Genomic DNA, 26,970 nt, shown 5'->3' on the forward strand with positions numbered 1-26,970 from the left:
GAGGTTTGTGGACGTAATGTGATAAAATGTGAAAAATATGGTATCCGTGCAATATATTGTACATACCATGAAGGCAAACCAGTGTTTGTATAATAAATAATTTATCCCTGCTGCTGCTCTTAAAATTGTTTTGGATGGGACTGAAAAACAGCTTGCAAGTTGAAGATGCATCAGAGACGCGCGTTTCCTCATTGAGGTAAAACCGATGGAGAGAGAGGAGCCTCCACCGTCACATGGTGACTTGCAGGAGCAGCAGTCAGGTTGGATGAGGTGGGTGCTCCGTGGAGAAAATGCCCACCACACTATGAAGTGATTCATGACACATGGAAATGTGCTGCCACCTGAAATTGGAGCTCATTTATTCCAGCTCCATCCCTGCATGCGGCTCACTGGACACCACATCAGCGGGTTAACGGGGACCTCCGGAGCCAGCCCGCGTCCAGCGGGGTCTCTTCCTCTGCAGAGGCAGCAGTCACGGGGTCCTTCCTGCACGCTCTCTAGGAGCGGGGGAGTCATTTCTGGGATTACTTCTGCATGTGCCAGGAGCGAAGTGGTGATGTTAGGATTTGATGAATCCACCTGCCGCGGCTCGGGTTTTCGAGCGGAACTTTAGGCGAAACTTTCCAATGACGTGAAGATTTTATTTAAGGATGCGCCGACATCACGGAGGATTCAATTGAACACACGTTTTAGCAATGTTTTTGAAAGCGCGACGAACTGTGAACTTTATTTTGTGGATCTTTAACTTTTTAATTTATTGGACTTGGGTTGAAGCACAGGTAAGAAACTGTCTGTTATTTCCCTCTGTTTTTCTTGAGCTATGGTAAAATCCTATATATCTAAACAGCTTAATGGAGAATAGTCTTTATGTTAAAATAAACAGGCAATGAGTCATCGGAATAAATAGCCTTCCTTCACAGCTGCGCCTGTATGGAGCTCTGAAGCTGTCAAAATAAAGAAGAACTAGCATTAAAAATAGATACACAGCTAAAACAATGAGAGATTAATTCAAACATTTGGACTGGCTTTATGCTGTAAAATAATATGGCATACAAAATGTAAAGTTAAAAATGTTAATTTAACTCCAGTTCAACATTCCTACTTACCTTCTTAAATGTCATTTTAAAAAATTCATTATTCATTTGTTTTTCTTTAAAAACATTTTTTACACAATGTTAATATTTTTTAATTATTTTAATTTGTATTGTTTCACATTTGTCTTCCCCATTTTTTGTACTTCTGTGGTGGACTAAAACCTCTTAAATCAAGAAAAAAGACATAAAATCTACAGGAGAAGATATAAACTATTCAACTTGTAATATTGTACATGAAATACAACATATATATTTCTTTCCTAATTATCTACTTACTTTGACATTTGATTTTGTATCTTATTGATTACACGTATGCTTTTACGTACATTTATTTGTGGATTTTTTTTCCCAGTTATTCAAGCATTTCTTCCTTTTTACAGCTTTTTGTTAACTATGAGAGTTTTTATGAGTTTTTATATCCTTCATTGATGCCATATAAAAACAACTGTTGGACTTTATTTTGACAGTCCTTCTTAATGAGGACTTTGAGACACATCTGCTACTCTTTAAAGCATCTTTTCACATTTTTACAGTCTTCTAGAACAAAAGAAACACCAATTAGATACATTTGGAATCACGGTATTTTTACTGCCATTTGTAAATTAAGCAATTACCTCAGCTCCAACCCATCTTACATTCTGCAAATATAGGCTATATTGGGTAAAGCAACATATTTCTGCTTTTCCAGCTAAATGTTATCTGGAACTCGACCTTAAAAGAGTCTAAAGCCAAGTGCTTCTCTGAGGTACAGAGATAGCAGACACTGTCAGGTTGATTTATTTGAACACTGGTAGCAATGAGTTCAACAGGAAAAAAAAAATCTCAGGACATTTGATGAATGGAAATTAGGCAAAATGGTGACACATGATGACATGTGAATCACTGGATTTTCTGCTGTATTAGTCACTGCCAAGAGAGCTATTGGAGCGGTTCAAAGTGGTTCTTTTAATCTGCAAATTGGTTGTCACTGTTTTTGCATAGGCCTTTTTGTTCCAAATCCTCTCATAATGAATGAAAACAATGCTCCTAAATATTACAGCAATGTTACATCAGGGGAAATTATCACTGAGCAAATGTCACATTGGTTAATAACAGAATAAAGGTCAAAATCAATGAAATACATAGAAACATAATGTAAATAAGTAGAGGAGACTTCTCCAAAGTTTTTTCCAATAAACTTTGGAAAAGAGCATGAATGTATAGCTTTTGGTTTTGATTAATGGCAGAGGAAGGAATCAGTAGGTTAACTGTGATTTCTTCATGAATCACATGGATATAAAACTTTATTTTATGTTTGACTTTTGACTTATTTCAAATAAATATACACAAATCTCTGTTTTTTAAACCTGCTAATGTTAATTTCTGTTGATCCAAATCCCACTTTTTTCTATTTTTTCTACTTTCTAGATTTGTTGAAAAGGTATATTTGTCCTGATATTGAAATTTCTTTTCTTTAATGAAATGATTTCAAAAACAGACCCGTTTCTCTCTTTGATTCAGTCAAAATCTATAGAGTAAAATCGGTGTGCACACCTAAAAGTGTATAGTTGCACACCTCAAATTAGAGAAGTGCACTATACCACAAGATATTAAAAAAATATTGAAGATGAATTTAAAACAAATAAAACTTGTGTTCAATTTAATATTTGTTTATATATATATATATATCATGCTACATAAATATAACAATATTATATGTTATACAGATGCCTTACAGTATTTCTGTATATTGTATCAAGAGGAAAGTGTTCATCAGAAAAAGACTAGATTTTAGCAAACGTCCTAAGTAGGGTTTGGGGGGGAGTATTACACAAAATCAACTCTTTTGAGCTTTGTATCATGCTTTAATGTTAGACAGTATCCGTGGAAGGCACGGAGAAGAGTTGTTGTGATGATGTCATGAAGGGGGAGTGTCAGAAATGGTAGGAGGTTCTTAAAGAGACAGAGACAAATTTTAAGGAGTCAGATAAGGCAATGATGCAAAGTCAAATTTTCTTTAAGTTGTTTCTGATATGTGAAGGTAACATAGTGTCTTGATTGTTTTGGCTTCTAGGCACCTTAAACTACATAATACTATCTTTTTAAAATTGCCCACTGAAAACTGGGTATATATCCATCCATCCATTTTCTGTACACCTTTGTCCCTAGTGGGGTCAGGAGGGGTGCATGGAACTGCAGGGAACATTTCGGGTGAAAGGCGGGGTACACCCTGGACAGGTCGCCAATCTGTCACAGTGGGCATATATATACTTGCTAATAAAGAACGTTTGAATGGTATTCAACAACAAAATTCAGTTATACCAGTTGACACCACCTTTTGTATGTAGATGGGGTTTGCACCCTAGTTAAACAGTCAGGCCGTACTGGCAAACATATTTCCCATCTGACTGATTGTACATTATATATTTGTTTGACTGTATAGATTAAAAAGTTTGCTTATTAATCAGCAGATGATTTCTGGCATTCTATAATTATTTTTTTTGCTAATTTACATTCTCAGTGATTGATGAATTAAAATACTCGGATTTCTCAGGCAAATCATCTCTAACCTTGTCTGAGCCAGGTAGAAAACATTCACAGATTCATCATCACCTCTACCCTGGCCTTTCTTAGTCTGATTCCTACAGGTTGAGCCCACAGATTTAAACACATGGAAATCATTTTATGAAAAGAAATCAGAAAACAAAGCAAATAATACCTGAATAATTAACTGAAACCAAAAAGAGAGAAAAACATAGCACAAATTGGACCAAATTGGAAGAAAAAAAACAATCAGGGCTGTAAATAAGAAATTATCTACTCTACAAAAAAACATATTGCAGCCACGCTGCGGGCCTGCTTTGCTAACGCTGCTCCTGCAGGCACTAAATGCATGAAAGGCTTGTTGAAATCAATGGATTATGTACAGCAGAAAAACAAAAAGGTTTAAGGTTAAGATGCTTTCTGGATGGTTTTCTGAGGTGTGTCGGCAGTATAATTAGATTTCAATTTCTGAATATCACCTCCATTTTACACCATTTCCACTATGTGGCTTTTTAGACATGTATTGTTCAAACTTTAACTTTCCAATTATTCTGTTGTAACACCCAAAGCATTCAGAGGAGTGGTATGAATACTGGTACAGTTACTGTGATAGTATTCATACACCTGAAACTCAAACATGTTTCTCCCCACTAGAAACATAAACTTTACTGTATTTTGTTGGGAACTGATGTGACAGACCAACATAAAGTGGTGCAGAATTATGATGTTGAAATAAAATACTGTGTCTAAAAACTGTGGCATTTAACTAAATGCCTAAAAGCTGAGACTAAATTTAGCTAGAACAGGGCCAACCATCTTTTGGTGAACATCTCAAAAATTTCAGTCACACATTGTCCAGATTGCAGACAACTCCAACAGGGACGAAAGCCAAACTGCATACCTCCTCACACTTTGTGTGTGTTTCCTACCCACATTTTGCAAATTCTTTACTTTTACCTCAAATATTTATGTGAGAATTTGCGTTGTTACCTCACCTGCTTAAAGTCCTTTTCTTGCTGAATTTAAATTAATTTACAGTGTCCCTCTTCTCATCTTTGGGGAATTAACCTCTGGGGTAAATATTGTTTTTACGGGTACTTTAGGTTTTAAAACCAGCAAGTTATTTCCCAAAATCTCCCTCAGAGAAACTTCTTCATCATACAGCTTGGCAGAGCTTTTTGTGCTTATTCTTTTCATCTCTGTTTGAAGCTGTCATGTTTTTTTCAGGAAATGACTCCTGATGTGTTTTTGTTCCTTTTACTTTCCCCACTTTACCATTCTGGAGACCTTCCCAACATGGCGGTGTAGAACCATGGTGATCAAGCAGCAAATATTAGTTAGTGTTCAGTTCTCTGGTACCTATCGGGAGTTTTTGTTGGTGGAACACCCCTTGAAAAGGAATTAAGCTCTCATGCAGTTTGTTTGGCTTTCTGAAGTTGGCTTGTAGGATGTGGTTTTATAGTTGAAGATAACTGCAGCATGAAAATAATTATTAGATGGAAAGAAAGAGCCCTTTGGAAGCTATTAATATATAAATAATACCTATACCATGCACATTGCACATATCTATTTCTAGATGTTTATGCCAGCTGATGCTTTTAAGCTCATTTAGGTATGATCTATAGTGCAGGGTATTCTGGGGATAAACAACAACCAAAACAAATGCGCTAGCGGGAGAAAAGGCTTGTGGTCAAAAGAGAAATTCTACAACCACTAAAATTTGATGACACTTCATTTTTATTTTCATTTGTGAAGAAGCAAGTTGTGCTAGTGTGTCGTTTCTGTCAGTAGTTCTTGGTGCAGCGCCACCACAGGCAAGGAGGGGAACAGGTTATTTAAAGATTTTGAATCATTTGACACAATGCAGTATGCAATGATCCACACCAGCTGAAAAGCTAGAAATGTTTCAATTTTAGTCCCTCCCCAACTGATTGCCAGGTGTGAAAACACCTATACAAGTGAAAATGGAATTCTTCCTGCAGATGGATTGATGGATGGATGTGTCTTAGATTGGTAAATGCATGGATTTGTTTGAATGAGTGGTTGGACAGATGCAGAGATGATGACTTGATTGATTTAAAAGCTGCATAGAATTATGCACCAACATTTGATCAAAGCTTTAAAGTAGTTTGAAATATTTAATTATCCAAGTTTCAAGCGTTTTGATCAAGAAAATTAAATAGCAACAGCATTACTAAATGTTTATGAGCATTGAGTTTGATGAATAGTTAATATTAACATGCTCTGAACTGCATGAGCAGGCCGAGCCTTAGAAAATGTTTAAACAAACATAGTTTACGTCTGAATGGCAGTCATGTCTCTGTATGTAAATAAGAGACCCTCCAGCTACATGGCAAGCACCAAGAACGATAATGAGACCAAAGGGAGTGATGGCCTTAGCTTTGCCACAATTGCTGCTTCTAGTTTCAGAAATCATTGAAACATTAATCGTGCTTTAGTTAAACAGTACAGAGAACTTTCTGTTATTATACAAAATTACTGAAGAGTAATCTAAAGAACTGAGAAACAGTGATGCTTCATTCCAGGTCCTAAGAATCATAGCAATATTGCAGGAAACTGTCAGAAACATTAAGGCATGCTTGATCTACTTAATTTTCCATGGGTCTGTAATCTTGATTTGGCCCTGTTGTGATGTGACTTTCCAAGACATCCTGACAGGTGCTGATGGATCAATAATGGCTTTGTTAAGCTGTGTGGTATAAAGCTGTAAACCTACGCAGAAGAATATTAGGACAGATTGAACAATTAACCTCTGTATTATTGCAGAATATGAAGATTTTGATAAGATAAAACTTCCTCATCTGTTCATGAGCTGGGATTCTTTTAAACACGTCTTGTGCAAAGAGAAAGACTTGACACTACATAGACACACTTTCCAGTATTTTATCAGTGAAGTAGTCTTCACTTCTAGGGTTTAAACAGCTAAATGACTTGGGTTTTACTTCAAGTGTACAAATATCCATCCATACATCCAGAGTATTATGCCATTTCTACATGAAAAAAAGTGTAAGAATCATGAACATGACATTTTTCTTCACTTTATTGGAAGTCAGGTTGCAGGTGTAACAGCTCAAAACAAAGGTTCATGTATCCCTCTTCCCATTTACGCTCTCCAGCTCATTATGGGTTATCACAAGGTGTTCTCAGGATCCCGCTGAGATTCCTCAAAGAAGGTTGTGGCAGGAAAACAACAGGTGTCCAGAAGGCATCCTTAACAGAACCATCTGAATTATAACTCCCCCAATCTGGACCGAATCTGGATCCTCACCTTTTCTCCCAGGCAAAAATGTTTCTGTCTGTTGAGACATTCTGAGTTTAATTTGCTGCTGAGCTAATGATTATTGTTCTTCATTATAACCCAAGTGTTAGTAAGCTTAAAGGTGACCTATAGTGCTTCCTTGAACAGGTTAGGAGACGTCTATGGGCTTAAAAAAAACATGTTTGTAACATTTTTTACTACAAAATCATTCTTAGATAATGAGATCTGGTCAGTTCTACTTTCATAATGAGCAAATGTGACTACATGTGCTTGAACTCTGTTTGGGTTGCTAGGTTTCCTGGGGTTGCTAGGTAATGGCGCAGTGCCTGCTGATCTGTGACATTACATTCGGGAAGTTTTTGGAACAGGTCAAACATTAACTTACTGGAAAAAAAGGCTAGGTGTTCTTTTTTTGTTGCTTTTTTTAAGTGTTGTCAAAATTAAAGAGCTTTATAACATGTCACTTGATCAAATAGACAGTCTTTGATAGTTGAAGATCACTTAAAAATTTACATTAAGGACTTCAAGAGGTTCTCAGTGAAGGATTGTAACCTTTGCTGCAGATAAATCATCCAGTTTTGCACCAAGTGAAATCTCTCCACAATTACTGGAAAGACTGAGATGGCACTTTGGGGCTGACATTTATGGTCCTGGCAGGGAGTATTAAGCTCTTGCATGCATCCTATTTTTGAAAATTAACCGTCAGTTTGACATTTTGGTGTCACAACTAAAATAAACCTCTCAATTCCACATAAAAGTCAAGACAATGGTTTTTGTCAGGACAGACTACTTCATCTTTTATCATCATTTTCAATATTGAACGATTCTAATTTGATGTGAATATCTCATTAACATCAAAGTCTGCTGTAGCCACATAAACACAATCAATAGAAAGACCATTTCACCTTAAAAAGCTTTCTACATGTTTTGGTTCAGGTGTTTGTGGCCTCTATCCTCATTAGCACCCCTGGAAAAGGTGCGTGTAATTTTTTCTTTTATAGCAAGAGCATAATCTCACACTGGCAGATTAAAAAGAAAATTAGACAGAGATTGTAATTTATTCCATGAGGTGCTGAAAACCTAAAAGTTTTCTTTTCAGTTTCTACTTTGGGGGCAACAAATTGCAGAACATCCATAGAACTAAGATCGTAACTTCTATGTTTACTTGTTAAGAGACAAGAATCTGTACCCAAAATAACTTTCAAAATAAACATGCAAATGACTAAATTATCATATATACTGTGTATATAAAGCTGTGCAGCTAATTTTTGAATAGAAGCGTGAGTTATTTCATTAGTAAAATCCAACATGCAACATTTTTAACATACTGAATATGGTTCTTCAAAACCAAATGATTGTCGATTAAAAAAAACAAATATTTTAAAGTAGACACTAACTCTATTGGTTTTCTATTCACGATTTTCTCCCTTAGTGTAATCACATCATTTTTGAAGCAATAAAAAACCTTTTGTTCTTGCTACATTTAAAACAAGTTGTAGTTGAGAGAGTTGTTCTGGTGCTATATCAAATAGATCATGTAAAGATCTGAGCAGGAGTTAGTGCTGAGCAGTATATAATAATGTCATGTAGAACAAATAACATGGAAGCTGCAAAAACTCTGAAACTAAGTTGGTTCATATTACACTACACCTACTCACTTTATGGAGAATGCATGTATTTACTGTAGAACAATTCAAGCAAAGTTTTACTAGTGTATGTGTGTTAAATTAGAGCCAACCAGTGGTAGGCTAGAGTTGTCAAAAACTAGTGCTAAACTAGATGTTAACTCAAACTCTCTTCATTTATTTACAGTTACTCTTAAGATGTTAGTGACCTCAACTGGACCTCTGTTTGCTAAGCATATTATACCTTATGGAAACTGACAATAGTATAGCCCAAACAGTAAGTTTAATCCAAAAAGTTGTGAACCAGCTGTGTAAAAGAAATATGGCTCCTGTTTTAGTTATTGTATTTCTAAGTGTCAGATTTGAAAAATGTAACCACCTTGCAACCAATGAAAGTTCATTTATCTCTTATCTTGTTTTACTGTAACCTCAACATGCTAATTCCAGATTAATGATGAGAATCAATACATTTAATTCTTATACGTATCAGTGTGCTTTAATTTATTCACATTTGCTCATTTATTAATGCTCATGCACTGCAGTACTGTTCCTACTGAAAAAGACTACATTTAGCTTGCAGAGTTATATTAGGGTAATATTACTGCATAAAGTAGTTAAATTATAACATTTTCTATAACTGGACATGTTCTCAGAGGTAAAGATCAAGACTTTTGTTAAAAATGAGAACTGTACTACTTTCTGATCTCTGTGTTCTTTTCTCAGTTTGCAACATCTGCCCAAAGCAGATGCTGGATGCCTAGTTGTCCCAAATGTTATTAAAATTTTATGCAATGCTTCCAGTTTATTTACATATTATATTGACATGGGGTCAGAGAGCTGATCTTTGTGTTTGTGCTTTACAGATGGGGTTCGACAGTCCTCTCTCTGCACAGGAGCAGATGTTCATCCTGTATGAAGTCAAAATGCGGTGCTATCAGAACCTGTCCAGTATGGAACCAACAACCACAGGTACAAACACCAATCCATAAATCTGCACAGTTTTAATCATCAGGATTTATTCTAACAACATTTGTATGAAGTGAGTTGTCTATAAATGAATTCATGAATCAATCAGTTTACCTTTCAGGCTCTCTGTTTGCCTGAATATAATCAGACTTTTATTCTTTTTTTAATTTTATTTTAGACTTTCTTGAAGTCTATTTATTATTCTTATGGGCTTTAGACGTCTTGCAAACACCTTTGCTTCATCACTATCAGTGTACATTCAGCAGGTTATCAGTTATCTTAACCATATCAAAATATCCACAACAGATAGCTCAATGAAAGAAGACATCAACATGCATAACAATTTCATCTTCTGTTTTAAAGGCCTCTTTTTTCCATCATAGGTAAACATTTGTGTACATTGGACCCCCGATATTTGCATGGGTTAAAGAATACCTAACATTCGCTTAAAACGCTACGTTTCACCGGGTTCAGCCGGTCAGCACTAGGAAAATAAATGTCACTTCTGGATTGGCTGTTTTGCAAAAGAAAGCCAATAGTCATGTCAAGTATAATTTTTTCCTCAGTTTTTCAGCTGCACAAGCTGCATTTTCTGTAGAATATTTCAACTATGCTAAGATTGAAGCATTATTTTCATATTTTCTCTATTTAGCAGCATCTATTTATTCCCTCAGTTGTGGCCACTTTCCCAGCTCTTGTCCAACTTTCCCCACAGCAGGATGCTGCGACAATAGCGATTCACAGCGGGTTTAATGAGTCTGTGCAACATGTGGCTTTTTATTGTGCTGGACACAAGCTCATCTAATCATCATTCATTTAATTTAGCATCCTGTCCATTTATCCGAAAAAATGGCTCCAATCAGAGCTGTAATTTTGTTTTTATTAAGCCTGTAACTGTGAACAAAATTTTGTTTTGTTACCTGAACTTGATTTTTTTTAAAAAGTTACAAAAATGATGAAAATCCTCAAGTCTTTATATTTTCTAACTGGATAAAAAGAACTTAAGTTATCCAGAAAAACATTCCAGGCTGCAGCGATAAGTGGATATGGATCAATCGATGGTTTTTGACACTCATTAATGACCAGATAGATAAAAGTGTGACTTCTGTGTCTTCTCGCTGCAGATGACGTGTGCCCTCCAGACTGGGACGGTCTTATTTGTTGGCCTCATGGCTCACCTGGGCAGATTATGAAGGTTCCCTGCCCAGCTTACATCTACGACTTCAATCACAAAGGTTAACAATCTTTCTCTTCTGTACCAGCAATGACTGTGAATGTGAAACGCTGAATGCAATGATAAATTCAGAACCCTCTCTTTGCTGATATTTGGTAATGCAACCACTTTTAACCCTGACACTTTGTGCTAAAGTACCTCCTGAAATCTAAAAAGCAAATTTTGAAAAGACCCAGGGGTCTTGGATAAGATGAATGTTTTGTTCTTTTTGTTGTTTAATGGGTTTATCTACAAAGGGAAAGAAAACACTTAGCACAAAATTGCGTTATGCCTAAAAAATTGGATTCCATAAAAGTCCTTTGAAGGCATTTATGCAGCTTTTCTGACATGCAGTGTGTGATAAAACAAAGTGCTGGAATGACAAAAAAAATCCACTTGGTCAATAAGCTTCAGTAAAGTGAAAAACTATGCTCTCCCATTAAGATTTATCCTTTATTGGCTGATTGTCAGACTTAAATGTTTCAGATCATTAAAATAATGACAAATAGACAAATATACCCTGGACAAACAGAAAAAAAAGATCTTTTAAAACATATTTTTCGATATAAAAGAGAAAATTGTATCCATAACAGTGATGAAATAGTGAGAAAAAAAGAAGAAACCTGTAAGGGATTAATTTTTTATAATAACACAAACAAATCTGCTATATAATTTCGCATTAACCAACTCTGAATCTGCATCTGCACTTTAAAGGGGAGGTATTGTGTAAAATGACTTGTTAAGCTTTATATCATCAAAACATCTGAATGTGTTGCTTTATTTCTTTTTACTCATGATTAAACAATCTCCCGTGGCAGCGAGTCAGGGCTTGCTACTCAGCTCCTCCAGACTAGCGGCAGCAGCAATCAGTAAACACCTGGTGAAACCGAGTCTGTTGAGCTCATCCAGACTATTTCTCAGTCAAACATTCCTAAGAATGGCTGTAAACTGCATTAAGGCGGAGCAGTGTTGTGATGACGTGTTGAAACCGGATTGTCAGGAAGAGCAGAAGCTTCTTAAAGAGACAGAGGCCATAATTCTCTTCTGTTGCGCTTGATGTATGTGCAGCATTTTTATATCAACTGAAGGTAACGTTGTTACGTCATTGTGCAATAAGCATGGTAAACTAGCACAGTTGGTGTTATTTGTTTATTGAAAGGTCTCCTGAAGTTCCATTGCTAAATCATAGCAAACTTTTTTTCTTTTTCACCCACGCAGTTGAAGTTTTGTAGCTGCGCTTGAAGTAAATGTTCAGATGCATGGACTCAGTTTGGTCAAGCTTTGGCTGCCAGGCATAGAAGAATCTAGAGGTTTTTAGAGGTGTTTCTTATCTACTGAGCATCATTTACACCTTAGCAACATGAAAAGACGTTCTAATGAAGCTTCTAATGTTCTCCTTTTGCAATTTATATCGATCTAACAGGCACTTTACACATCTGGGAAATATTTGCAGTGCATTAGCCTTGATTCCCCCAATTTTCTTCTTTACCTCCACACATTAATCCAGTTCTTCATACTCAGCATGCATGTAGTGACATTGGAGAGGGAAACCTCCAGCAGAACTGGACTAAATGTGAATCACCATCTAGGGCTTTAAATAGATAGACCACACAAACAAAAAAGAAACAGAAGCACTGATGTAGAAGTACCTTTAATGTTTAAGAAAGAGCAAAGAGTCAAAGGCAGCAGCAACTTCTTTTGTAGTTTCAATTAGGTGAGAAGCACAGCTAACCAAAAATGTCCATGGGATGAAAGAGAGCATTTATAGTTAGTCTCATCAACAGCTCAGTTAGTGGCTTTGTCTAAGATAGAGATGAGGTTAAACACTGACTGACAATAAACGATGGAACAAGTAGAAAAACAGATAAAAGCAAACAAAAAATATATTTTTATAGTTTTATGTACTTATTCATACATGGACTTTTCAAGACTGTAATTCTGTACATCAGATTTAGTTAGTTTTAAAGCACTTCTATGTTCTATGTCACTTCTATGTCCCCAAATGCCAAAAATGTTTGAATTGAAGATGTGTAGGCAGTCTGTATGTTGCAAATATTTTTTGGAAATGCACCAACTTGAGTCTACATTTGCAGGACACGCTTACAGGAGGTGTGATGTCAACGGTTCCTGGGTCTTTGTGGAGCAATGGAACAAAACATGGACCAATTATTCAGAGTGTCTACGGTTCCTTCAGCCCCTCAGTGATGAGGAAGCAAGAGCAAGTATTAATGTTGAATATAACGAGAATTTTTGTTAATATTGTCATTCAGAGAGCCTTGTGATTGCTCAACCCTTCAACAAAGGCTGCACCAGTGTTCAAAGTTCATATGTAAAGCATCAGCTCTCTTTTTTCCCTTTCATTGCATGTTAGAAGAAAAGCAAATCTGTATAAATGCACTTTTTCTTCTCTGTGATGAAGCACCAAAGAAACAAACAAACTGTTCACAAAAGCATCGTAGCAAGGAACATTAAAATATGAAAGCTATGACCTAATCAAAAACTGATGAGGCAAAAGGAATAATCACAGAAACAGTCAGCTCCTTCACTCCAGTAAACAGGCATCATAGCTTGTTTATTCATCAAACCTTGATGATCTGTGATGAACTACGATGAGGCTTTCTGGGAAATCTGAATTACAGCTTGGATGGATGAATATTTTGGTCAGCTTTGTTGCTTAAAATGCAGTATATAACACTCTACCATTATTATGCGCTTTATAAAACTTAGATTCGAAATAAACCGTTGACTATGTGAGTGGAGTTCAATGTATTTGTACAGAAATGGGAATACATCTTATATGTCATCTTACTTTCTTACTATGATAACGAAAAATAATAACAAGGAAACCGATACGAGAACATTATATTGTTTACGGCATTAGCTCAAGTGAAAAGTATCATAGTTAAACTGAATGGCATCAAAGATATTGCTTCTATGAAGAGTACAAAACTGAGAGCATCAAGTTAAAAGTTGGAAAAAAACTGGAATTAATGGAAAACTGGGGAGTAGAAGAACACAGCTGATTGAGTATTTTTCAATTGTAATGACTCAAAAATGAATTTAGGTTTCTGTTTCAGCTCAACGTTGTCAGTAAAAGAATCAAAATTTTATTTTTTATTTGAAAAATTTCATTTGGTTTTTATTTGGTAGAAAACTCTTAACCTTCATTGATTTGATTGAAAAGCAAGTTATTTTGGTATTTAAACTTAATTTCCATACATCTTCAATGTACTAAACAGAAAAAATGAATTTCTAATTATTTATTATATTATTGTGATGTAAACAAATCAAATAAAGGCATTAAGATTAGCTGAACAGACCCAGAAACAAAATTAAAGGTGCAGTGCAAGCACAGAGTGTTATGTGTTGATGTGCTTCATAAATGAGAAAGAAAGAAAGAAAGAAAGAAAGAAAGAAGAAAAAGCACAAAACAATAAGGAGAAAAAATAAATACAATGAAAGAATTAGATTTTTATTTTGTGTTTTTGATTCTTTCTGAATATGGAAATATTTTCTGGTGTTTGCTCACCAACAGAGCAAAAACTGTTTGGCTTCACTGATAGAAGAGGTGCAGAAGAATTACATTAGGCTGAATAGAGAAGCTTGCTGAATTTATAGTATTTTCTGTATGACTTTGTAATTTTTCTGTTTTTATTATGTAAAGCACCTTGAACTGCCTTGCTGCTCAAATATGCCATACAAATAAACATTGATTTGATTTAGATCTTTGCTAAAAAGACACAACCAACATCTTTCTTTCCTGTAACAATTAAATTAAACAAAGACAATCGCAACAAAATACCTCCACTTTTATACCAGCTGTGTTCAAAATAATACATTAACTTTCTGACTTCTAAGTTGTTTTAATGTTTTCACACTCAGTTTGATGTGTAAAACAAAATACATTTCTAACATAATAGAGCAAGTAAAAATAAAAGGTTCTGCATCCTTTGTGGACATGTAAGCTTTTATGTAGGTGTTATGCTTTGTGACTCAGTGAGAAATTTGAAGGCTTTGTGCCTTAAATGTCATCATCAGATGGTGTGACTGAATGTCCGCGGCGCTCTCATCCATTTGGTTTTAACGCCCGACTTCACTGCTGATTTGGTACTTGAACTTCAAATCAAATTTTTTTTTCTCGACATATGAACGCTCAGTTTTACTGCTTCTCTTAAACTGACATAGTGCCACTTTAATTTTTACTGTCATTTATTTATTTCCTGCAAATATGGATTCCGTGCATAAAATGAAAAACAAATAAAGCAGAAATGCTTTGGAAGATCATGTTTTCCACCTTTTTATATTCAGTAAGCTGCACCAGCAACCATGGTGTTTGAAAAATATAATCTGCTATAAATAAACATCTTTAGGGAGAGAAATGGAGCCTCCTTTTGACTTTATCACCAGCATCTTTCAGCCTATTTTCCTCTGACCATTGGTTGGAAAATTTCAGTTTTCAGGCCATTTTTAGGCTTATTTGGATATTTTTATTTTACTGTGCTTGTGTAAGACTTATTTAAGACTGTCTAGACAGTCCTGTGAGACCGTGCTTGTGTTTTTTTTCTATAGAAGTGAACTAAACAGCATGCTTTTTTCTTCCTGCATGTTCACAGAAAGACTTCTTTGAGAGTCTATATGTCATGTACACCACCGGCTACGCTGTGTCCTTCAGCTCTCTGCTAGTGGCCATCATGATCATTGGATACTTTCGGTAAGAAAATACTTCTTGTATTCTTATAAACTGGTTAATGACTAGTTAAAATGATCACTAACTAATTTGTTGCACAGTTTATAGAACTACAAATACTTGGCAAAAAGTGACAGTTTGAGGTCTTTTGAAACAATTGCATCATTTAATCGTTGACAGCCCTTCAACAGTTTTGAAAAGTTTGTTGACAAAAAAAAAAGGTATGTGTTTGCTCACAAGTCTTATATGTCTGAACCAGCTGGTGGAAATAAAAGCAGGTGAATAATAATAAACTGGTTGACATTTTAAAACCTTAGGGGATTCAAAACTGACAGTTTTTGTGTTTTCATTGTATGAGTCACTCACTCTCAGCACAAAAAATTGACTTTAGTTTGTTTTTTAACAGTTTTGAGAAGTCCCCTTCTAAAATGGAAAAGGTTACCCAAAGGGAAGCATTTCAGCAATGCTCCAGATGTTTCATATTTTTTGCTTGATCGTTAATATTATGCCTCTATTCAGTTATTCTGCAGACATTTTTCACAACGTAGACATTCCACAGCTTCACCTAAGCGCTTGATATGAAAACCCACAGCATCTTCAAAATCACCAAGGGAACAGCACAAATCAAGGAGCTCTCCAAACAAACTCAAGGACAAAACTGTGAAGAAGTGCAGCTTTATGTTTTATTGTAAACATGAAGAAAATTAGAAAAGCCTTCAGGACCCATTAACTCTGTCTTTTGGAAAGAAAGTCCAACAGAACACCACAAATAAACAGTGAAAACAAAAATATTATCTCACTTAAAATTAAATGCTGGAAGAAAGGTAATTCTTACACTTCACCAAAAATAAATAAATAAATAAATAAAAGTCTGATTGATTAGATTAGATAATTTAGTTTGGGGGGAGTTATGGAGAGTTTAGAGCAGAGTTAGGTTTAGAAACAATAACCCAAGTTATACATTTTTCAGTTCCTCTTCCTTATTGGAACAGTGTGACACAGCAGCAAAAATAAATGTTTATCCACCTAAACTGACAGGTCAGATGAGCACAGCAGTAAACAGAGAAGCAGAAGAGAGACTTTTGGTAACTCTGTCGTCAAGACAACCATTAGTACGCCAAAAATCTAACCTTTATGAAATTTGAATGGAGAATTTAACGTAATGATTAACACTACAAAAACATATAAAGTACTAACACTGTACTTTATACTGTTCTAGCATAAAGTGCAGATTTTTCCACTTACAACAAGACATTTTTCATGTTTTAAAGTAAAAAAATCTGTCAGCGGAAATTCAATTTTTTTTTTTAAATGTACAAGAATTATTCACTTACTGTATAACAAGCTTATTTATCTTGATAAAATGTTTTCTTTTAAGTTATTTTGTCATATTTTAAGTTTACTAAGATATTTGCACTCGAAATTAGACAAAAAATACTTGATAAGACTATTTTGCAGTGAACTTGTGAATTCTCATTTATGTTTCTCAACAAAATGTTATTTATTAGAAAACCTTTTCCAGATAACCTTAGATGCTTTTGGAAACTTATCTTTTCTTGGAAGATAAAATTTATCTATAAAAACTTGGACCTTTCTAAAAAATCTTCTTTCAAGTTCTTGATGTGTCTATTAAAATAAAAACAACTAATGTCAGAACATTTAAATGCGCAAACAATGTGAAATAAAGTACAACAGCTTTCAAACTATGATTAATATAATTTTCTTTTCTTTTATTCAAAGATTTTAACCATTTTAGTAATTCTTTTTTGCCTTTAAACTCTCCTGATTTGAATGGCAGCATCTTTGCAACTGGTCTTTGAGTTTGTATCAGAAACTTCAGACAAAAACATGCACACCTCAAAACAGGAATAAAGGAATGTGACCAGACATGCATTTCTGATAAAGACCACAGAGCATAAATCCTGCATGAGTTGCTGCTGCCTTTTCAAAGGGCCGTCAAGCCGCCTTTTGTCAGAGGTCTCACATTTGCTGTGTTTGACTCAACAAAGCAACATATGAATCTTTGATCTTTACAAACCTCTTACTGCTGTTTGTCAGTTTCCTATTTTAGTGTGAATATTCCCTCATCGCCAATGCAAAGCTTTACTACAATTGCAGCACAGTATACTATGTAAACTTTAAGTACTCAACAGTATAGATTTATCGTTATTGGATGGATGTCATTATTATAATTTCAAAAATAGATTATGACTTTTTTTTTTTTACTTATTGGTCAAAATGATGGACAACCATAACGTCTAGCCTCACCTCTGCTTTTACCACATTGCTGAGTCAAGTTGTAGTCCGTGATTGATATGGCAATTAAGAAGTCACATTTAATGTCATTTTAATGTCATACATAATTGCAAAGGATCGAGCAAAAAAGTATGCCTCTGTTCTACATGAAGGCGGCGGGAAATAATTTTGCACACTTTGCATTAATATATTTCACCATCAAAAGAAGTCTGCAATTGACTTTTTAATTCTTTATGTATGTTTTAGAAGGTGTTTATTGACTGATCTTTTTGTTCAAAATTCCTTGCAAATATTTCTAAAGCAGAGCCACAAAACTGTGAAATCCTGGAGGGACTGAATGATATTTTTTAATAATCTTGATTTTCAGGACTATTATCAGCTCTCCTTCCAGCTCTAGTATCTCTGCCACTTTTGGTGTGTGTATCAGTGAAGGAAGATCCGATTCTACTGGCAGAGCAGGAATGCATGAAGCACACATTTTACATCCAACGAGGCCTTACTCACAACCAGCAGATGTACTGGGATTTTCATGCACAAGTACTTCTCATGTTTACTGGAAATGGCCAGAAAAAGAGAAAAAAATACAGTGAGCTGTGAACATCTCACCATTTGACACTTATGTCTATAAAGAACAGGCAAAACGAGTTTAGAATTTGAACAGTGTCACAGAAATTGGAGGTTAAACACACTGGAAAAATTTCCCTGGTCTGAAGCAGTTTGATTTTAGGGTTTGAATTTGGTCTATACAAATTGAAGATGTGGATCCATGATGCCTTTTATCAAATGTTCAGGCTGGTAGTGGTAGTGTAATTGCACGGCGGCATTTTTTGGGTCCTTTTGTATAACCCAGCTACTTCCAACAGGATAATTTACCACCTCAAAAACCTTATATTATGTCAGAGTAGTTTCTAAAACATGGCAGCGAGTTTACTGTACTGAAGTGGCTTCCATGGTAACCAAATCTCATCTGCTCACATATCCTTATAGTCTGAGAACATCTTACATTTATGTATCTAAACATAAGACCTTAAAAAGTTTTAAATTAATTGAAATATAATAATAAGCTTGCTAGCTGGCTTAATCACAACTCCTAAATTTATTTATTCTCGTTTAATCTCATATTTCCCAAGTAGTTTAAGTTTTTGCATTGACTCAAAACTTTGAGTCATGCACAGACATCTTCACTGCGTTCTGTGACTCAAGGTGTTTGCAGCTGCCGTAGCTGCTAATATATCCCTGCTAGCTAGTTTACTAGCAAGAGTAAAGCTAGCTCTTTTTTTTTTTTACATCCATTTTGGTTATGTACAAATTTATTGCCAGTTGGCTGGACAATGTCCGTATTTGTCATTGGCTCACTTTTGCTGCAAACCCATGCAATTTATTTATCTGGTCTTAAATTACATTTATGGTGGTCTTATAAAGGTCTTAAAAAGTTGTAAATTTGAGTTGGTGAAACATGCAGAAACCCAGGATCTGTGCCAAGAAGAATTAAGGCAGATGTGCCTAATAAAGTGGTTGGTGAGTTTACCAATGACTAATTATTAATAGTCATTAATAATTCAGACTATGATAGATTGGGAAAAGGCCACAATAAATGCAATCCAATTCTTTTTCTAAAGAATAAGTGGATCAGTTTGTTGCATAGTTATTTCACCCTGAAAAAGAATGTTCCCAATTAATGTTTAAAAGCTCAAAATTCAAATGACAGTCATGCGTATGATTAGTTTATGTGAGCCTCTTATTACAGCTGTATACTGTTGAATAGTAATTAGCCCATCGTTGCTAATTAAGGACTGCAATCAGGTTTTAGTCATTTTTTTATGTGAAAGCCTTCATTGTAAACATTGTCATCTTCAGCCCTGAAAATGATGAGTGGGCCACTCATTGAATCGGAGTTGGCTCTGCTCTTTCATGCTAATTGAGAGCAGCATCAGCAATGCAGGAGCTGGTTAGAACGATAAACCTGTCAGTGCCTGAGGCTTAACTTCTGCAGTCACTGAGAGCAACAAAGCAGGCTTTAAATCTGAAGTGTCTGGAGTTTCTCTGTTGGCTCCTATTGTATAAATTCTGCAAGAGCAACAACGTGTCAATGGTGAGTCCCATATTGAGTACAATAAGTTGGCTTACAGTGTCCCTGACAATTACTTCCTTCTTAGTTTATCTTGCAATTTTTTGCATTGAAAAACTGAGTTACATCCTTGTGCTGTAGCCCTCGTCAAGGTAGTGTTGGATTACTGAAAAGCTTTTTACTGTATGCAGGGAGCTGATCTGATGTTCAGCAACTACTTGTGTTGAAGCCGAGGTGGACCTTATGTGAGAGACTGTTTACTGTATTTGACAAAAGAAACTGCATATATTCCTTTTTTACCCCTTATTATTGCAGAGTAAAGAAAATAATTTCTAAATATTTGATACATTTCATGACTTTTAGTTGGAGTTCTTGGTCATACAACTGTATACAAAGCCAGATAAAGCATTTACATTACTTTTGTATAATATTCCTGGTTTTTCAGCCCTCCATAGTTATAATGGAGGGCTGAAATTAGTTATTTGTTTTTCCATAACAATTAACCATAACTTCTCTTATCCCGGCAGGCGCCTTCACTGCACCAGAAACTACATCCACATGCACTTGTTCGTTTCCTTCATGTTGCGGGCTGTCAGCATTTTCGTGAAGGACAAAGTTGTCTATTCGAGTGCCGGATTGCAAGACTTTGACTCAGCCCTGCTGGATAACCTGAAAACAGCGAGCATTTCATCACTCGACAAGTCCCAGTATGTAAGTATCAAGTCGTCTTCTTAACATTAAGATTGATGCTTAACAGAATACATTGCTAAGTGTTTTAAAATTGCTAAAATATGCATGTCCTTGTCATGGCTCTCTTGTAATGAGAGACCAGGTAAAAGCCCAGTGTCTGTATTTTCTGTAGCAGCAGAAAAAACAGATTCTAAACTTGACCTCATTTTAAAAAGAAAAAGCAGATTTGGCAGTTATGGCAAAGAAAGTAAGAGCGCTCCAGCTGCACACTCTGTTTTATAACTACAGTTGTCAAGCTACTCTTAGCATGTCTGTCAAATTTCTAATTAGAGCTTGTTAAACTCATGCTACTTTATCAGGAACAAGACATCAGAAAGTATAATATTCTGTGCTAATGACGTTTGCATGAATATTTATGTTAACATAATGTATCTAATTTTCTTTTGACTTTATTCAGTTCAGATGTGTAGATTTCTCTAATATTTATCTGAATTTCTGTTTAAAATGCACAAATGTTTTGGGTTTCCTTTCATAAGCTTATTAAAATCAGAATCATGGAGGATAGATACATAAACCTTAGAGGAAATAAAATAAGGATAAAGGGACATCCATGCTGTTATGCAAAGAACATCCATGCTGTTATGCAAAGATCTTAAAGATTTGCCAACATGTGGAGACAAAGATAAATATAATGGCCTATATTCTGCATACTAATGAAAGCTATAATGTTCTTTTGTTCAGTCTGGCTGCAGGAAAACATCTCACACAGTTAAAGTGAACACAAACTCAGATTCCAGCATGCTTGCACTGTTTCTGTTAACATATTAAAAGCAAGGGGAGATGGAGAGAAAAAATATATAGCAGGATGAAAGAGATGTTTACAAAATTGGTCCAACCATACATTTATTCCTCTATCTAATGTTGTTTTTCACCTTTTCAAATGTTGTTTCTACAATCTGCACACAGGAGTAAGTTTTATTTGACCAAAGCTACGTGTAATCATTGACATAATTTTGTAATCTGCAATTTAAATGCAATCACTTTAAAACATTGAAACATAAAAGCTGCTTAATTTAATGGTTTTGATTATAAAGTGTGATTCGTGAATAATTATATTTTGATTTCATTCAAAAAGAAGTTAATTGGATAATTCTCACTTTTTTAATGGCCCACAAATATGACGACAGGGTAGATGTAAGTCAAAGCAAGAAAGTAATATTTTAATTTTAAAAACATATGAAAAGTATTGATTTACATTATGTAATGTGTCAGATCTACAAGATGCTGAGAAAAATGAGTGGTGGTTTGCCATTTTTCAATGTTACAAATCTTTTCTCCAATGTCAACCCATACATAAATGGAATAAATCAATATCTTCAATGACAAATGGCGATATCCAACCATAGTGGCTTTACAGAACGGTCTGACTTTGGTATTTCTGAGTTTGTAGAAGCAGAATAAAAGTACACTTTACCTTTAAAAACCTTTTCCTCCATTGTATGCTATTGAACACGATACTTGTATTTCATATGGAGTAAAATTCAATTTGTGACTCAGAAAATCTTTTCATCTTTATTAGATAAAGTTGACAAGAGCCTATTTAAAAAATTGTGCACACTCAACATTCTGCACAGTGAAAGTAAATAAAAAGCAAACAAAATACAGCTTGGAGTTTTTTTTAATTTGAATTTCTGATCTGCGCTGATTAAAAAAAAAGTTGCAGCCAGACAGCTCAGATTATTTATTGAACTGTGACTGTGTCACTATTGGTTTAGAGCAACATATGCCTGAAGGTATGCTGCACTTCCATTATAAGACAAGTTAGAAAAATAAAGATGCATATCGAGATGATGTATCTGCACCTCATATATTTACATGGAAAGTCAGTATTTGTAACCATCTGGCTTCAACTGTTATACATTATAGATGAGATGATGAGATATGTCATCTGGAGAAGCTCAGAGTGCAAACAGTGTTCAATAAAATGAATTAATTAAATGTGGTTTGTCATCTGATCTCGATGCCTAATGGACCTTTCCCTTTGGAGGATATCAGAGCCTGGATGGATGGATGGATGGATGGCAAATGCCTGTCATGTAACTAGAAAACCATAATTGAGTCTACAAAGCTCTAAACATGATTTTTATAAACAGACTTGCGACCTCAGGGTTTATGTAGAAGAAAACATTTCATATTTGTTGCTGATGCTTATTGGCTACAATAGCCTTACAAAAATAATTACAATTCATTTTTTATTTCGCCTTCATGTGGTTACTGAACATTTTTGCAGACACACAGAGTTTAAAGTACTCAATAGTAGTAATAAGATACACTTGGACACTCCTGATTTACAGACTTAAAGGAGCAGTTTTATGTAAATTTGACATTTTTGAGCTTAACATCATATATAATATGTTTTTCCCTCATCAAAAACATACATGCAGTGTTGAATTGATTCTTTCATATATGCTTGAGAAATCCTTTAATCTCCAGTGTCGACCATTCAATTGTGAAAAACATATGGAAGGACCTTCAAGGCACAGCTCCACATTGTAGCTGGAGTTTCCAAGCATCTGAGATCAGTTTCAAAGTGTTAAATTACAAAGTTTGTTTTAAGCCATATTTGATATATATAGCATTTTTTAAAACTAAAATTAACAGTTACTTGTTTGTGGAAGCACTATGTGGTAGGAAAATACTTTTGTTGCCTCAAATGTTCCATCCATCATCAGCTTGAATTTATGATTTTACTTTGTTCACTTGTGTACTTTTTTTCATTCATATGCAAATTTATACAGCAACGCTTTTCCACTTTGCAATCAGACTGTTTGCTCTCTTGGGCTCACCTATGGTGCAGGAGCTGTTTGTGTGCAGTAATGCGGTCAGCTGATGAATGTGTCAGCACAAAGGCAAAACAAGTAAGCTGCATGATAATGAACACAAATCATATGCGACAAGTCTGAATGCTCTGTCGCCAGATCGGCTGCAAGGTGACGGTGCTGCTCTTCATCTACTTCCTGGCCACCAACTACTTCTGGATCCTGGTGGAAGGCCTCTACCTGCACAGCCTCATCTTCATGGCGTTTCGCTCAGACTCCAAATACCTCTGGGGATTCATATTCATTGGATGGGGTGAGGAGCAAACCTACAATTTCTTACACCACTTTTACCACAAAACCTTTTATTTTTTCCTCTGCTGGCACCTCAGCCTCTTGCAAATTATATTCCTTATAAAACAGATTGAATTTGGTTAACATTTATAAGACATTTTAACAGCCGTGTAACCCAAATAGAAATATATATATATTGTTAAAGAAGATGTTTTTAGGTCTTCCTCATGAAAAAGAGTAGGTTAAAGTAATTAAAGTTGTGTCTTAATGAGATAAAATGACTCTTCCTGAAGATATGAGAAGAAACGGCACATTTTAGATCAAAAACAAAGCAGAGGAAGGCTCTGATAGTATATTTGTGCCAGGGGACCCAAATAGCCTGCTAATATCTTACAGAGCTTTCTACTTTGACATTATCTAAGCTGCTGGATTTCTCTATAATTGAATGGAAAAAGTTCAGTAAAGAAAAAGAGAATTGGGAAACTGAGTTAGGTTTTAACAACTCGTTTTAACATGGCCTGTCTCATCCAATGTCTTTTAATCCTGGAAGTAAGCAAGAGGCGTGCATTAAGATAGACAATTTTATATTAAATTGTTGCCTTTTTATGTTTTGTTTGTTGCCAGTTCAAATTGGTTTTGGTGCACACTGACTGATTGCATCCCATTTGCAGAATCAACATTGTCAAATGTTTGGATCTATTCAAGTTATTTTAAAGTAATTTATAATTCAAAATAATAGCTTCCAAAATGATGTGTGGGCCAGTTAAATATTTGCACATTTTATTCCGTTAGTAGTTTAATGTTTTATTTCATCTGGTTTCAGCTTTGTCTCTTCATGATCATAGATTTCTCAATTTAGTTATTTTCTTTGTGGGAAATTATTTTGGTTGTGTTAATCAGTCCTGTTCTCTTTTTTCTCTGTTAGCTTCAACTTGTATTATACGAGAACTGCATATAAATCATGACTAAGAAAACAGCAGAAGAAAAAAGTTACCTAAAACTCTGTTCTCTGATGCGTGGTGGTTGTTAAGATTTTAACTTGTTAAACAAGGCTTTTGCAAATGAATCATAAGCAGACTGATACTGAGGACTTAAAGGTAGTCATAAATGTATGTTGTCAAAATAAAACCTTGACAATAAAGATCACAAATCCACAACAAGTTACAATATTATCAGAGAGAATAAATAAAAAGAGAAACAAACAATATGAGTAGCTGTAAGGGAACCTTGTAATAAACAAGATGATCTGGAATTAAAAAACGTACAAAAAGGTTTTCCTCTTGCTTTAAAAACTTAGCACTTTGCTTTAAATATTGTCAAATTTAAACAGTGTGGTCAAAGGAAGCTACAGCAGCCAAAATAGCCTCTCTTTACAACCAGTTGTGAAGGTTTAACAACTTTTATCTCTAAAAGTTGTTAAAGATATTTAGATTATGAGGGAAACAACTGAATTGATTGGGATCTTCCTATCCAATTGGTGTCCAGAGAAAGGCGACATCACAATCTGATAATGGACCAAAGTAAAACATTAGAATCAGTTATTTCATTCTATAACATGATGGAGCTTATGTTTTGAAAGAGAGACCCAAAAATAGATAAAAAATAACATTTTTCAAGTCCTCTGAACATTCATTTTATATTCTGTTTGGAATGAGTTAGAGAATGAGTTATTGTGCAGCACATTCAGAACTAAAACCAGCTGACCAAACGTAGCAGGAGCTCTGCTTCGGTTGCTAGGTAATAGACTAGGTTTCGTTGGGTTGCTAGGTAACGGGCTGGGCTACGCTGGGGTTACTAGGTGAGGGGCAGCACCTGCTGATTTGTGACTTTACATTTTCGAAACAGGTATTTTTTTCACAAAAGAAACAAAAATTAATTTATAGTTAAAAATTGTTTTTTTTTTTTTTTAGTTTTTGAGTTGTTATTAGAAGAAGTCAAGACCAAAATGGAAGCGTAAAATTCAACAAAATGTACATTTTATGTATTAGGTCCATTTTAATGATTTTATTCTCATTCATTTTTATAATATATTCATCAGATTCCTTTCTTTGAAGCATGACATTAGGTGATAATATATTTTCAACTAATAATACTGATACAAATTACATGATTTACAACAGCTTAATTTAAGAAATGCACCATTTAGTGAGAGCTTATTATTACTTTTCTATGGATATTTACACATATCTTAGATTTTCTCTTCTAGAGTTTTGCTCTGGGTTAATTAGAGTTATCTTTGTTATTAATCTGGTTGTTTCTTGGACATTTTGCCTCTGCAGCCCTTCAGTTTTGTTAACTAAAATTTATTAATTTCATCATCCACTTCCTTTAGAGCTGTACCTGCATTTCTCATCAGCACCATTTCAAATGACACTTTCTAAAAACATTGCTGCATGACACCAACAGTCTTACAACAACCCACTCTCCCAGAAGTTCCTTTGAATTGGTTCTTATTCTCATATGCATGTGCCTCACTTATAGGCTAGAATACATTACTTTAAAGAAAATGACACTTCAAGCTTTTTTCTCAGTGGAAGCCTATGGCAAAGATGAGGTGTGTGTGGGCGTGTGGGTGTTTGTGTGTGTGGGATTTTTTCCCCCAGCACATAGCTTGAACGGTTTTGCTGACATGATGAAAGGAGCTCCAGGCGAAGCATATTCTCACTGAGGAAGATATTTTATTAGGAAAATGTGTGAAAGATTTATCTACCAGCATAAAAATCTTCTCTAAAAAATCAACAGTGGTCCTTTACTTGCATGTGCTTTTGGACTCCATGGTTTCTACGTGCAAAATAAAATTTAAGAAGCCCTGCACGTGTCTATTGGACAGTCAGTGACACTTAAAGCCTACAGAAACACTTATATACGGGTCGATAAGATCATAATTGTGTCTCTCCATTTTCTTCCGTTCTTAGTGCTAGCAAGCTCTTCTGACCTAATTTCTCTAGCTGGAGCGATAGATAAAGTAAAGCATTTAATTCAGATGTCTGTAGCTAACGGAATAGATGCCGACAAATGGGCGAAGCACTTGTCAGTCCAATAAAGTTTAATTTAAAAGCGGTGTTAACGTTTAGATGGGTTTCTTATGAAGATGATGGAGGAGGATTTGCTTCAGCGATTCTTGTCATATCTCCTGTTTGGACTTTTGATTACACAGCTAAAGTAGTTTATGCTGAATAAACAGAGTGATGACAGTGTAAGTGAATAGATATGTTGAATTTTGATTTATAGCCTAATTTTATGGTAACTAATGGCACTGAAACTTTTTTTTTGTTTTTAGAATATCTTAAATAATTTCTGGAACAATTGCATTTATGATTTTGTAAACGGTCCTATAAATCCTAAATTCAGTTTAGGATTCAGTTTGTTTGAAGTTCATCCAAAAATCAACTATGTTAAGAGTGCTTTAAATGTATTATCAAATCTACATGAGCAATCTGATAATATTGTTAAAAACA

At 35.0% G+C, this 26,970-nt stretch overlaps 1 protein-coding gene across 1 annotated transcript in view; it reads left to right on the forward strand.

Moving 5' to 3' along the window:
* Positions 1 to 271: 271 nt before the first annotated feature.
* Positions 272 to 26,970, forward strand: part of pth2r (parathyroid hormone 2 receptor) — a 50,311-nt gene continuing 23,612 nt past the window's right edge. The window contains exons 1-7 of the mRNA XM_014469595.2: positions 272 to 779; positions 9,386 to 9,491; positions 10,613 to 10,723; positions 12,795 to 12,919; positions 15,315 to 15,412; positions 20,240 to 20,423; positions 23,381 to 23,534. Of these exons, the coding sequence (XP_014325081.1) occupies positions 696 to 779; positions 9,386 to 9,491; positions 10,613 to 10,723; positions 12,795 to 12,919; positions 15,315 to 15,412; positions 20,240 to 20,423; positions 23,381 to 23,534 (862 nt within the window). The 5' untranslated portion in view covers positions 272 to 695. The remainder of the gene's footprint in view (positions 780 to 9,385; positions 9,492 to 10,612; positions 10,724 to 12,794; positions 12,920 to 15,314; positions 15,413 to 20,239; positions 20,424 to 23,380; positions 23,535 to 26,970) is intronic.

The sequence above is a fragment of the Xiphophorus maculatus genome, chromosome 7 (assembly GCF_002775205.1).
Source record: "Xiphophorus maculatus strain JP 163 A chromosome 7, X_maculatus-5.0-male, whole genome shotgun sequence".
NCBI lineage: Eukaryota > Metazoa > Chordata > Actinopteri > Cyprinodontiformes > Poeciliidae > Xiphophorus > Xiphophorus maculatus.